Source organism: Pogona vitticeps, chromosome 5 (assembly GCF_051106095.1).
Source record: "Pogona vitticeps strain Pit_001003342236 chromosome 5, PviZW2.1, whole genome shotgun sequence".
In the NCBI taxonomy this organism is placed as follows: domain Eukaryota; kingdom Metazoa; phylum Chordata; class Lepidosauria; order Squamata; family Agamidae; genus Pogona; species Pogona vitticeps.
Window position 1 is genome coordinate 4,173,335 of NC_135787.1, and position 14,676 is coordinate 4,188,010.

The 14,676-nt window shown below is 43.6% G+C and overlaps 1 protein-coding gene across 2 annotated transcripts in view; it reads right to left on the bottom strand.

Moving 5' to 3' along the window:
* ATRN (attractin) overlaps positions 1-14,676 on the bottom strand; it is a 172,113-nt gene that overhangs the window by 106,017 nt on the left and 51,420 nt on the right. For both annotated transcript variants that reach the window (XM_020812892.3, XM_073002142.2), the window contains exons 4-10: positions 14,360-14,488; positions 11,825-12,030; positions 10,253-10,421; positions 5,917-6,007; positions 5,332-5,575; positions 4,805-4,988; positions 4,413-4,567 (exon numbers count right to left, since the gene is read on the bottom strand). In XM_020812892.3, the coding sequence (XP_020668551.3) occupies positions 4,413-4,567; positions 4,805-4,988; positions 5,332-5,575; positions 5,917-6,007; positions 10,253-10,421; positions 11,825-12,030; positions 14,360-14,488 (1,178 nt within the window). The remainder of the gene's footprint in view (positions 1-4,412; positions 4,568-4,804; positions 4,989-5,331; positions 5,576-5,916; positions 6,008-10,252; positions 10,422-11,824; positions 12,031-14,359; positions 14,489-14,676) is intronic.

The window sequence follows — 14,676 nt, forward strand, 5'->3', positions numbered from 1 at the left end:
CACAAAATTCCACATCTTGACCAAACCACAACAAAACCTAAGCAGGATTTGAGATGAGGTCTTAAATGACACCAATCTGCTATTTCTTTTCATATTTTTGAAAGATTGCCATGGGATGAGAAATAACTGAAGGACTTAAAAGACAATGCTCAAAAAAATCTCTTCCAATGTTCCAGTTCAGTATCTTTTGATGTTTTGCTCAATGCTTCGCAATGAACTGAAAAATCGCCAAAAAGAGACAAAAATTCTGATCTCAAAGACAGCTATTCTTGAGAGGACCAGATTCCATGTTCTCTTAATCGATTTCATCTACTCAACTCAGCTTCAAGGTATTAGGGAAGGGTAATCATACACAACCCCCGATCCACAAATGCTTTTGAACTTTCTCTCATTATCCCCAGAGCAATAAGAGGCAATTATTCACACAAAAAGATCAAAAGCAGACTCTTGCCAACCAAGGAGTGACTCCAATGGGCAATCCCAACTAGAATCAATGGGACTCGAGTACTGACTCACCATCCAGTCATCTACTCAATGTGACTAACTCTTGTTGAATTTAAGCTGGAGACTTCATTATTTACTTGTCCACATAGGTAGAGGTAAAGGTTCCCCTTGACATTTAGTCTAGTCGTGTCCAACTCTAGGGCATAATGCTCATCCCCGTCTCCAAGCCGTAGAGCCAGCGTTTGTCCGTAGACATTTTCCGTGGTCAGCACGACTAGACATGGAACACCGTTACCTTCCCACTGTGGTGGTACCTATTTATTGACTCGCATTTTTACATGCTTTCGAATGGCTAGGTTGGCAGGAGCTGGGACAAGCGATGGGAGCTCACTCCGCCGCGTGAATTCGATCTTACGACTGCTGGTCTTCTGACTTTGCAGCACAGAGGCTTCTGTGGTTTAACCTGCAGCGCTACCACGTCCCTATTTGTCTACATATCAGTCTACAAAAATATCTGTATATTGTTTTTCTGCCCACCATGGCTTCTTGAAGAGGGATGCAACAGACAAACTAAAACAGATTTCAACATCATCTGGGGGGATTAGAAACATTTGAAAAGCAGATTCCAAGCATTCTTTAAAGGACACTTTTAAAACCAATTCTAAGGACCAAATTAACCATCTACAGCCTTCACACTTCTACATATGAAATCCAATCAGACAAATTCCCAAACCAGGTACTGTAGCTCCTTCCTGCAAGACAAATTCGCTGTAATCAGAACCCTCATTCCAACAGGCTCTCAGTAGGTCCACATCCTGGCTGCTCTGACCTTCTATTTCTCCTCTCGAAGACAGCAACCCAAGCTCCATTTCTCATTCATTCTACAGTCCTCCCATCTCCGTGGCTACCCAGACTGAAAACTACAGTAAGACAGATTACTGGACATTGATGGCATCATAGGACAACTCACGCGACAGTACCAACGACTTAGATTTTGGCCATCGTTGAAGAGCACAGGACAAAAGTAGGTTAGATCAGACAGTGGTCCTCTTGTCGCTGTTTGGTCTAATGGCCGCCTCGCCATATGGAGTCATCCACTCAAACTGTTTTTTAAAAAATTACAATGGTGCCTCGCAAGACAAAAGTAATTCATTCTGCGAGTAGCGCCGTCTTGCGAAATTTTCATCTCGTGAAAAGCGGTTTCTCATAGGAATGCACTGTATACATTCCTATGGGAAACCTTGCAAGACGAACGAATTATTTTCGTCTTGCGAGGCAGCCGTCTTGCAAGTCACCAACACGATCACAAAACGCTTTCGTCTTGCAAGTTTTTCATCCAGCGAGGTGTTCGTCTTGCAAGGCACCACTGTATTTCCACTTTTAGTGCGATATAATTTAATATTTGACTAAACTACTGAATAAAGATAAATGTACTCTTTCAGTATTTTAAAGGTAGGCCTTTAAACAAAGCATTCAATTTTTATTTTTAAATATAGTAAGCAGAGATGAAAGTGGTGAGATGTGAGGCCAAGGCACATATTTTGGTAGATTAAGAGGAGTATTTGGAATGCTTTGATTCTCTTGCTCCCTTCTCTCTCTTTTGCTGGAAATCAAGTAAAGGGGGGAAGTTAATGGCTTTGAAATTACCAAGAATTATTTCCTTCCTGACCTTTGAATTAAGCCAACTTGAGATTTACAGCCCAGAAACCCACAAGAATTTGTAGCTGTGTGCACACTGTGAGAAAACGATTTTCGTTCTGAAAACGTCACCCACACCCCATTCTTGGGGAGACGGCTGCCAATATTTCAATTAAAAAAAACACTAATACAAGAAGACCTACAAAGCTAGCTGGGAAGATAAGTCATTCAACTCCTCCACAGAAGAGAATTAGCTAAAATGATTGCAGGGTTACAACGTGCGAGAAAAATGAATTGTTCACAAGTCCAGAAATTACAGTGAGGCTTTGATAAAAGTCTAGGGATGGTATTAAGAGATAATCTGGACTGTTTTCATCTGTGTAAAAACTAATCCTCACATCCATGGAGAGGGAAAAGCAACGGTCCTGTTATGGGTTTGCTGAATGCTGCCCTCTTGTGGCTATCCAAATTTAAAATTTAAAATTTACCAAATTAGATCCTCTTATTGGACAGGAAGGTCATCCAACTTAGCATTTCAGTACTGCCACAGATGGCATGGCCACGAAAACCCCACCTTGCATGACGAGCAAGAGCACACCCTCTTCCGTGGACATACAGGCAAAGATCAAGCCTGACAGGAAGCTACTGGATAGCTCAGAGGTTAAGATCTCTGGCTGCAGAGCCAGAGGTTGGGAATTTGATTCCGCCGCCCCCCCCCCGGGCCTCCAGCGGCTGGACTCGATGAGCCATAGGGGTCACTTCCAAAAACACCAGGCACAGTCAAACAAAACTATGAAAACACTCACTGGTATTATATAACAGATGGAAGTTTTAACCCATAACCTAAGTAGCTGTAAAATATCAGCACAGGATGTATGCTGTTCCTATTACTGCCAGTTTCTGTAGCTTCGATGGCGTGGTTTTTGAGATCTGCAACTGTTTATAGTACTGAGTGAAGTTTCTTGATCTTGTTCCCACAGCCCCGATGACTACGGAAACCACTAAAGTGTGTTTCTTCCAGAGACAAGATGTTCTGATGGCCAGATCTCTGTATTTTGTTAAGTTTTTTTTTCCAATTCTTTATTTTCAGCTCTGGCATCCCCTGGAATTGCAATGTCAATGAACCAGACATTTCTTTGTTTTATTATTACTATGTCTGGTGTGTTATGTTCAAGGTGTCTTATCAGTTTGGATCTGGAAATCCCACAGGATCTTGACTTCCTCATTTTCTGACACCTTCTCTACCTGATGTTCCCGTGGGTTTTTGGAGGCTGGCAGGTTATCCTTTCTGCATAATGACCAGTGCACTAACTTTGCCACTCTATCATATCTAACCTTGTAATCTGTTTGTGGAATTATTATTCAAAAACTCCAGGCACAGTTAAAATTATAAAATCATTGACTTGTATTATATAACAGATAGAAGTTTTAACAGATAGAAGTTGTGGTTTTTTTAATTATTATCATCATCATCATCATCTGCACGTGCTGGAAAGACAGTTTTCACTGCATCAGCAAGAGATACCCATGCAATTTAAGCGTAACACAGGCAAGAGCAACATAGCTGGTGCATTATTTTTCCTGGGTCTTAGCAACAAAATCTGCATGTGCTCTCTCTCTCTCTCTCTCTCTCTCTCTCTCTCTCTCTCTCTCTCTCTCTCTCTCTCACACACACACACACACACACACACACACTCACACACACCCCTTGCAGTATGTCAACAGATACTTATATATTAGAGAGGCCAAGACTTAAAACACTTTTCGACTGCGAACCTTTCACCATGCTACCGGTGTTTCCAATATGTTCTCCCTCTAGCTGCGCACTTCTGCAAAAGCTAGGCCTGGACCAAGTACATACAGCTCTGAGGCAAGGATCCAATGAAAAAATTGGGTCGCAAACATAACATAGCACAGAAGTGCTGCCTCTGAAACCTGTGGTTAACCTGAAGGTTGGCAGCCTTCTTTTGAAAAAGTTCCAGCTCCCTTTCGAACCCCGTGGGACACCAGACCTGCATGGGGAAAAGACAGAGCCACTTACAGAATCTCGGAGGACAGCTGCGCAGCAACTCTGCAGCTATCCTGCCCAAAAAAGCAGCTTGAAGCACAGGGGATAAATCCTTGGAATACACCAGCCGAAGGCCATGCCTCCTAGCCAAAGCAAGGAGGCTGAGCTGTCTCACCGATTTGGAGCAGGAAAAAAGAAGGAAGGGACTATAGCGCTTCAACTAGCAGGAGAAAAAGCAACTACACGGGATGGCTACGGTTCAGCTTTTAGGAGAAATCGGGTCTTATTGTGGACTTAACTCAACTGCTACATGCAAAGCTACCTAGATCATAGGCCATGAAGTCCGAAGAAAAGCACTTGGCGCCGTGGCTCATTGAAGTGTCGTTGTGTGTGTTTCCTCCGAACACCAACATAGTCCCACTGATGATCACGGCCGAATGCAAGTATCGAGAAAACTTGCTTTCTTTAAGAATTGTCCTGCAGAAACAAGGAGAGACGAGATTTCAAAGACCATCCCCCAGCTCATATCCTGAAAATGTCTTCTAAACCCCATGAAGCTGGAAAGAACCAAAGCTTATGGCAGTGCTTTCAGAAGACCGACAGTACAAAACTGCCATGCTAATTGCTTGCAATGTGCTACCGAGGATTATCCAGCTGCCCACATACCATGTGAATGGGGGGGGGGGAGAAGAGAGGGAAAATAAACATACTTACCACATGCGCCTATTCACATCATACTTGTATAAATCATCCGTCAGCCTGTACTTGTTTGCATTGAATGCCTTATAACCTCCATGGGTAAAGATGGACTTAGTACTTGGATCATATGCACTGCTGTGACCATACCCTCCTTGAACCAAAGCTCCAGTTGTTGGTAGAATGCTCCACATATTTGTTCCTGGAAAAAAATAGTATTTTTTAAAAAAAAACAGAGAACCGGCATTTTCCAAAGGTGGCAAAAGAATCAGGAAAGAAGAAAAGGGGCAGACTGAAGAGGGAACGTTCTAAGCTATTCAAATGTGGAACTCAGAAATGGCTGGATATTACACCCCCCCCACCCTCCTGAAGCCACCAGCCAGTAGTGACCAGCTCTCAGGGACTCCTGCAGTAGCCGTCCAGCAACAGCTGGGAACCCAAGACTAGGAACCTCTGTTCTAACACAAATAAAGAACTAAATAAAGAATTCTTACACACTGATTTATAAGAAATAGATCAAAAGTCAGTGTGAAGGCAGCACCCACCCAGATTGTATTCCTGCACATTGCTGATGTACCCATAAAGAGGGCAGTGACCAAAGATGACCAGCATCACTACAGAACCATCATCCAGTGTGACAATGTGGGCTGAATGGCCAACGACAGCATACTGCTCCTTGGCTTTGGGGATCACGTGAACCCACGACTGGTTTGCAATATGAAACACCCAGAGTTCGCTGGTGACATTTCCAGATTCATCTATTTTGCCTCCATACATGTAGAGTTTATTCTAGGAGGAAAAAATGAAAAGAAAGAGTCAGGGTTTTTTTCACAGGAAAATACATTGAGTTAAAAGGTAAGCAACAGCAGGACAAACTCAGAAGCACTGACATTGCCCTAGCACGTTCAGAAATCATGCTTGTACACCCTTTGGATAGCGAACGTTGGTGCACATAGAAGAACCACTTGCAAAGTATGACCACTGGAACCTAGTTTTAGCCTTGCTGCCATATATCCTAACCAAGGCACAGCATCTCCCGCGGCTTGAGTCTCAGCTTCTACCGGAAGAGGAAAGGGCCCAGGACTGAAACAAGATCAGAAGCCTCCAAAACGTGAACAAAGGCCACTTACTTCATATAAGGCCAGAGAGTGTCCATATCTGACCACGACCGCATTCACACTGCTGTTCAAGGGCAGCCATTCTCTTGAAACAAGGTCATACCTGTGTAATAAAAAGCACAGACTTAACACCCCTGTGTCTGTTCACATACAAATACAAAGCTGCTATTTATATTCCAGACAATGCATGCGGAACAAGAGAACGAATTAAGGAAAAATGCTGAAGGGGGTACTTATGGATCCACCAAAAAACTAAAAATGCACCTAAACTGATTCAGGCATAACCGTTCTGCTGATAATATATATACACTGCTGCATTTTTGTTTGGTTTTTTTTTTAATATGGAAAAAATATGTATTCTCAGAGTAAAATTGGGTTCAAACAACTCATGAAGAAAACTATGGGAAACAAGGAGGGTTTATTCAGTTTTTTTGTTTTGTGCTACTTTGAAGTAGCTCAGTGGTTTAGGTCTCTGGCTATGGAGCCAGAGGTTGGGAGTTCGATTCCCCCACTGTGCCTCCTAGGTGGCCTTGGGCAAAAAGCTGAACAGTGGTCCCAGGGCATCCCCCCAGGAAGAAGGGAAAGGCCAATCACTTCTCAGTATTCTCTGCCTCCTAGAAAACCCTGGACAACATCACTAAAAGTCAGAATTAACTTGAGGGCACATAATTATTATAATTATTGAAATATTCTCATCGGACATCATTCACCACAGCAGATGAGCAAGACCTGTCCTCCTTAAAGTCTTTTTTTTTTGTCCCAAAGTGCAGGGACACACAATCATGGGAATTTGCCACCTCTGATAAACCTTTAATGAAGTCACCAACGTCAGTTTTAATGAAGTGGTGGTACACAACCAGGAAATAGAAAAAAAAATGGCTGAACATTTTATTTTATTTTAGACAAATGTATTAATTATTTTAATTCAGTGTGCTCATTAGACTAGACCACCCGGCTGTGGAGCCAGAGGTTTGCCGTCTGATTCCCTACTGTGCCTCTTGCAAAAAAAAAAGCCAGTCGGTGAACCACTGGTAAGTTACTCCCATAAGAAGGGGCTGATAAACTGCTTCTAAAAAATTTATACCCAGAAAACAATGGGAACCATCGCCACAAGTCAGAACACAATTATTATTAACGCTGTGCCGACAGATTAGACTTTCCTCGCTCTAACGTGTGCCACACAAAATAGCTTTAAAAATATAAAAAAGTGAACAAACAAACAAAAACCTTTCTTTGGCAGAAAGGCAAAGTGTAAGAAAAATAATTACAATTATTGACTAATAAACATTTTAAATTATGCAAGAGGAAGGAAAGAGTTGCTCCTTGAAATGCTCAGATCCCAAGCTGCTGAAGGTTTTAAAGATAATCACTCGCACCTTCTACCTGCAATTGCAAGTGGGAAAGGAAATAAAGTACTGTTACAATGGAACTGTGATGATTCCATTATATTGCTCCTGCCAAGATTTTAGACGCAGCATTTTGCACCCACCGGGGCTCCTGAACAATTTTCAACCCAATACTCCACTTAAAATGCACCATAAAACACAGGATGACAGCCACACAGGACCCTGCGTGTGCTTAAAAGGCCATCAAACTCATTCTTCTGCACTGCCAGATGTGAGCCTCTTTATTGTGAGCAAAACACATACAACTGGAGACTGCATCTGAACAGGCTGAACCTTCTAGTCCTGGACAGCAGAAATTTGGGCCAAGGGTTCACCCACAATCCTCAGGATGTATTCTCAAAAGGCATACATGGCTCCCAGATTTCTACTAATCTCCTAACAAACTCCTGCAGCAAGAGCAGGTCATAATGACCCTTGCAGCACCAACTGAGTGATTGTTGCTTGATCACAGGGACAAGAAAAATCTCACATTTTTGGGGTCTGTGCCACAGCGAGGAGGAGAAGAAGTTAATTTAACCGGAAATTCAGTAAGCAGCTTTACATCCAGCACAATCCATCTAAAACTGCATCTGCGTGAACTCCAAAATCCAAACCTTGTTGCCAGACAAACTTGGAAAAGGGCAGTATAATAAAATCTAAGGCTGGAGAAGCCACAAAGAACACCACACAGCAAACCCTGGTTATCTTTGAGTGTGTGTTAGATGCTCAAGAGAAACAGAAATAAAGTCGGCTTGGAGCACAACAGCAGATAATAATCCATGAACAAAAAAACCCCCTGCACCAACTTTTCCAACTACAGTGGTGCCTCGCTTGACGTTAATTCGTTCTAGCGAAATCTCTGTAGAGCGAAAACGTAAAGCGAAATAAAAAAGCCCACTGAAATGCACTGAAAACTGTTCAATGTGTTCCAATGGGCTGAATACCTGCTCGTCCAGCAAAGATCCTCCATATGGCGGCCATTTTTGGGTGCCTGTTAAGCAAAAAATGCCTCCTAAAAATAGCGGGGAGCCATTTTGAGCAGCCGGCGGCATTGTGAAAACCCAACAATCAGCTGTTTTGATCATTGTAATGCGAAGAATCGGTTCCCAAAGCAGGGAACCGATCGTCGCAAAGTGAAAAAAAAATTAAAACATCGTTTTGCGATCACAAGTGCAATTGCAAAAACATCGTCGTGAAGCAGATCTGTTGTTATACAGGGTAATCGTTAAGCAGGGCACGACTGTACCTTTACAGCGAGATGGAAACATGCCATTTTAAATCAATGCAGAAGGTTACGCTTGCTACACACCTGTGCGCATGTAGACGACACTTCAGGCTCAACAGAGAGTCGCTCTCCCACTCATGATGCCTAGCCAACAGCTGACAGCCCCAGTCCCCTGGCTATGCACTGAGTGTGGAGATCCAGGGAGTTTCACAAGTAATAAACCAAGCACCCAGAGAAACAGGGCAGCACAAATGAAATCTACTTGGCCTGGTGGAGTGTAGCTGTTACAGTGCTTCACGGCAACAGCAAGATCCAGTTCTAGATCTCACCCAGTCATGGAAATTCACGGTAGCCTTGGGTTGGTCAGTCTAGTGTAGCCTGAATACGGCATGGGGTGTTGTTGTGAAGATAAAGTTGGAAAGGAACCATATACACTGCCTTTAGCTCATAGGAGCTGGGGCAGGATACAGACATAGCTAAAAAAAGCTAGTGTCCTGATGTTTTATGCGTAAGCGTTTCCCCCCTCGCTCCAAGAGGCTATTGTGATTTCAAGAGGATACTGGCCTGCTGAAATAAACACATAAATATAGCAATGGTTTCTTCCAAGGGTATAAATTTCTGCATATATATAAAATACAGCAAAGTCGGGGAAGCAGAGGGAAACGCTTTGGGTCATGGAGTCTGAGTTCAGACCATGCTTAAGACTGGATCACTGGGAATGGACAGGGTGCCAGGCAAATCGTGGCATGGCCGCCACGCCGCATCACGCGACAGACTGTGTCAAAAACTCTCATCCCAGAGGACCTGAAGGGCACATATGGAAAAAGCGCCAGACGCATAACATTTATATATATGGCCACTAAAAGGTTGCAAAAGGTCTTTGTCACTGGCATGAGCCTTTGAACTCTCCAGAACATTTCCTCGGGTATGATGGTACAAAAAACAGAAGATGGGGAAGATAACAAAAAGCTCAAATCCAATTCAAATGCTGACAGACAGCCACGATGCACCCCATGCCAAAGCAAAGGAGGTGCCACTGTGGCTTCCACAGAAACTTTACTCTTACATTGGACCTATTTTTAAAAATGCACCCCTTACTCTACAGGCATTCAACGGACATTGATCATGCACCAGAGGATGTGCAAGATCTCATGTGAGAATGGGCACAAAACAGGAAGCAAGAATACAGAGGAGAAGACTGGAATTGGAGAGAAGAGAGAACAAATCAGAAGACTGAGCTCCAGGCTCTTGAGAAAACAAAGGAAGTTCATAGATGATCCAATAACGACAGAAGTAAAGGAGGCACAGAGGGCTCAGATGAGCTTCCTGCCACAACTGATCACTGTTTCGTCCTGGAAGGTTCCAAGCTTTGCCCTGCACGGGACCCATATATGGGGACCACCCGGAAGCCAGAATGCATCACCTATTAGGGAGAGAAAGGAAACACAGTCCAAAAAACAGATGCTGGACTATGTTTAGTGATTTAAATATTGCTAGGCTGGCTTTAATTGAAACCCTTACAAAGGTGACTTCAGAAAGGCGGGAGTGGAGAGGACAGCACTTCCAAAGAAACGTACATAGAATAGCTGCCGTCACACACACAGAAGAGAAGGCTCTACTTCTAGTATCAGCATACCAACACAGTTCTCTAAAGCTGTCCCACGCCTCCTGTATACTCCTCCTTCCCTATTATCTCCCAAGTTAATCTTGAAAACGTTTTATGTTTCAGTTTACTCACGCCAAAACCATTTGGGCATTCGTATGGTTGAACATGTAGCCGCCAACCACCCACATAATATCATCTTGGACTACCGCTTTGTGGGATGCTCTGGGAAGCCTGGGGTTGTAGAATTCTTCCTGAGTCCAAAAGGAGTGATTTGCAGGAACAGGAATCGAGCAGTCTGCACCTAGGAGGGGCAAAATGTATTTTACCTGTTAACAACTGTCATAAGATATCCATAACAGATTCACTGTGTAGGCTGCTGACTCTCAGCATACAACAGACCCGGCTGGGTCATCAAGAGGCTAAAAACTGGCTGGCTGTCACTGCGTATTCACAACTGGTAAAATGAAAGGATAAAAAAGAAGAAAAATATGCCAGAACCAGTCAAGGGGACAACAAACTAGGTCATGGTTCTACCGTCTACATTTAAAAGGGGTAAGGGACAAGCAAACTGTGTATACTAGTCCCTCACATCTGCACACCCCTTTGTTACTAATCCTCTGCACAGGAAACATATAAAGAAAAAGCACAACCACAATGCAGCAATATCAAGCAGGGTGGATCGCAATTTAAATCAAAAGAAGCACGTCTTGACGATTTAACCAAAAACAAATTTTTTGTTTAAATCAATTGGATCTAAAAGAAAACCCACTGATTTCTTATCCACCTTTGTATCAAGATGCCAGTATCTTTTGCCCAGAAAGGCTTGGTGTGAAACGAATCATGTAAGTAAGGGACGCAGAAAGCAGATTAGCTGTCTAGAAATCATGTTTGCAGTACAGTGGTGCCTCGCTTAACGAGCGCCCCGGTTAACGATGAAATCGCATAGCGATTTGGTTTTTGCGATCGCAAAAGCGATCGCATTGCAATGATTTAGATGGGAAAATATCACTTTGCGATGATTGGTAAGCTGTTTCGCTTACTGATTTTCTCATAGCGATGTTTTCCCAACAGCTGATCGGCGGTTCCAAAATGGCTGCCGGGTAAAAAACATGGCCGCCCGCTGTGTTTTGGGACGGATTCCTCGCATACCGGGCAGCGAAAATGGCCGCCGTATGGAGGATTTTCGCTTAAAGGTACGTTTTTTGCCCATAGGAACGCACTGAAGGGGTTTCAATGCATTCCTATGGGCTTTTAAAAATCGCTTAGCGATGTTTTCGGTTAGCGGCGATTTTTGCTGCACCGATTAACATCACTAAGCAAGGCACCACTATATATAACAATGTACGGGCTACGTAAGGGGTCTGAGATCAAGAATAAATAGTATGAAGACATCAAGCGGTGAACACAGATGGGATGGGGGGCAAAGACAACATGGGACAAACTAAGGAAACAGAGTAAGAAGGAACTTGAGGCAAGAAAGAGGTAAGAAGGGAAGGAATGGAAATAAAAGGGAAGATGTCCTCTGCCAAGGCCTACTTAACAAGACAGTGCAGTGTGTGAGGAGGCTTGGGGGACCAAGGGCTACCTTCAAATGTTGAACTCAAAGAGATATTTACAACCGTAGCAGGAAGTCTCCAGTCTTTGTGACTTTGAGAGGCACTGCACACCCTGGGAAGAAGACATGCCCTATATCTCAGAACTTACCTTGCCAGCCTGAGTAGCACATGCATCCATGGGTACCATTTTCAATGCACTGTCCTCTGTCCGGGAAGCCACAGTCTCCTGGGCAGTACGGGATGTCACAGGCCTCTCCCTTCCAATGTTCTGAACACTCACACTCAACCACTTTGCTGGTGTTGGTAAGTTTGCATTCCCCTCTGCCAGAGCAGTCCCGGGGACACACGTTGAACCTGCAGGCAGCAAATCACAACAGTCAAGTCAAAGACTGTTCGTCCCTGGACAGAATTGGAGAATGGACCAATATACAGCGAGCATGGCCAAGTTGCTGGATGTTAAATTATGAAACAAGACTATGTTTTTTTGAACACCTTTAACCACAACAAGGCTAGGCTCACAGTCAGGCTATGCCCCCCATGCCACCTTTCAAACATGTGCATGGAAGCTGCAAAATTTAGGTCTCCTGAATTCAAAACAGGAGTGTGATCAATGGAGCTTAGAAGAACATGACAGAGGCAGCAGCAGCTATCTGCAAAACCACAAAGGAAGCTCACGGGGAATATCAGTCATGCTTGGTTGACATGAGACAAAGTCTAGAGAGAGTTTTCGCTTGCCACCCTTCCATAGAAAAGATGTCCAAAGGAAATAACAGAATTGGGGGTCTGAGACAAACAATGAAATCCATGATATAACTCTGAAATGATTCATAAACAACACAACACTGGAAAAAAAAATATTGAAGAAGGGCAAAAGAAGCAACAAAACTGGAAATTAAATGTTGATTGCATCCAGTGACCTTGGAAATTAAAGGACCATCTGCCTCCACCAGAAGGCTGCAAGACAGCAGGACAGGCCGCCATGCTAGGGCAGCCATTAAAACTATAGGTATAATCCACCTATAGGTATAGTCCACCCATTCTAACTAAGAAAGTGTCAAGGAGGGACTATTATCTGTGTGGTTGGAAAACCTAATACAGTGGTGCCTCGCAAGACAATGTTAATTCGTTTCACGAAAAATGTCGTCTTGTGAAAACATCGTCTTGCGAAATGCGGTTCCCCATTGGAATGCATTGAAATCTAATTAATGCGTTCCAATGGGAAAATAGTCGTTTTGCGAAAATCGTCCCTAGAAATCATCTTGAGAAATGCGGTTCCCACTGGAATGCATTGAAATCTATTTAATGCATTCCAATGGAGAAAAATCATCATCTTGCGAAAATCATCCCTAGAAAACATCGTCTTGCGAAGCACCACAGCGATCGCAAAAAACAATCGTCTTGCGGATTAATTGTCCCGCGAGGCACAACTGTACTGCCATCCAGGCCAAGGTCATTTCAGACTTCTTCATCATGCCAGAACTTTGACTTGACCAGAGGAATCAGATGCAAGCCAGTGAAGATGAAAAAAGTTCTGGAGTTGCTCTTTTGATGTTTCTTTCAAGTGACTGCCTGTAGCCTGGACCCGCCCCCCCAATGGATGCATGTGAGACCATTTCCAAGCACTAATCAAAGGCAAATCCACGCTTGGTTTGTTGCAGTTGCCATGCGCCTGAGACTGTGTGACTGTGATTGGAAAGCGACGTTAGAAAGGTGGTGAGATGACACCGGCTGGAGGCAGGCTGCATCTTGTGGTGCTCAGAGGTGGGGAGATGGGCTTAGCAGCTGAGCCTCTTCAGCCCACCACATACAGCAATACACACATCAATACCATTTCTTCGACTCTGGCACATCAGGAGGCACAAGGCAGTTATGGGAGCTATGTTTCTTTCCAACAGAAGGAACTATGGACAGGCCACATCTCAGTGAGAGAGGTACATATCCATTTGCAGTTCCACAGCTAAGAAGGATCAGGTAGCACAGGACGAAAATTGTGTCTGAGACCTCAAAGAACTGATGCCAGCCAGAAAAGATGTTCCTGGTCTATGCTGAGAAACCATGGCACCTGGTAAAAACAGGCTCAGATTCCAAATGATTTTTACTCTGCCACGGTGATATTACTCACTGCTGCCACAGGATGGTACTAGAGTTTCTAAAATACTTGCTGCTGTTGGTAGCTCTGCCTCTGGACCAAGCAGACTGGGCCTGGGTGTTTTAAAATTTAATTTCTCTTTCACCACTCAAATACTGAAACTGGGGGTATAAAACCAGAGACTAGCTTAATAGAGAAGACTTGGGAGACCAGGTGGATAATACCAGCCCCCTTCCCATTCCCAGGACTGCATGATGCCAAGACGTGTGGAGCAGCTGGCCACGAATACTGAAACATGATATTAAAACGAGCTATTCGTACTCCCACTAAACCCAAAATAATTACCTGCCATATTACTAGGACTGAAAGCATATTATCTAGGCATCTCCTTCTAATAATATGACATGCATTTCAACATCCCCTGGAAATGCTATCAGTGAATGACTCTCTCTCTCTCGCGCGTGTGTGTGTGTGTGTGTGTATATATATATATATATATATATATATTATAGAGAGAGAGAGAGAGAGAGAGAGAGAGAGAGAGAGAGAGAGAGAGAGAGAGAGAGAGACACTATAACCTTCATTACAACTTACTTGTAGGTTATGTTAAACCCTGTCAAGTTATACGCTGCATCACTGAAGAAATGCAGGAGAGCGTAGCCGGAGGTGGCCATCACTTCTGGAATCGTCTCGTTGTTCTCTTTCTCAGGAACAATAAGGCCACTGGAAGAAACAAAACGCTGTGGTCATAAACCATGGTTTCAAAGCAAGCCCTGAAGAGATACCTATTCCGATCACGTATAAAAAGCTGGCAATCAAGATTCAAACCCATGATGGTTTTGGCCAGTTAAACTGAAGGAGTCCTTGACGGGGCCATTATCAGCACACACAGTTTACATGTGCCATGAAAT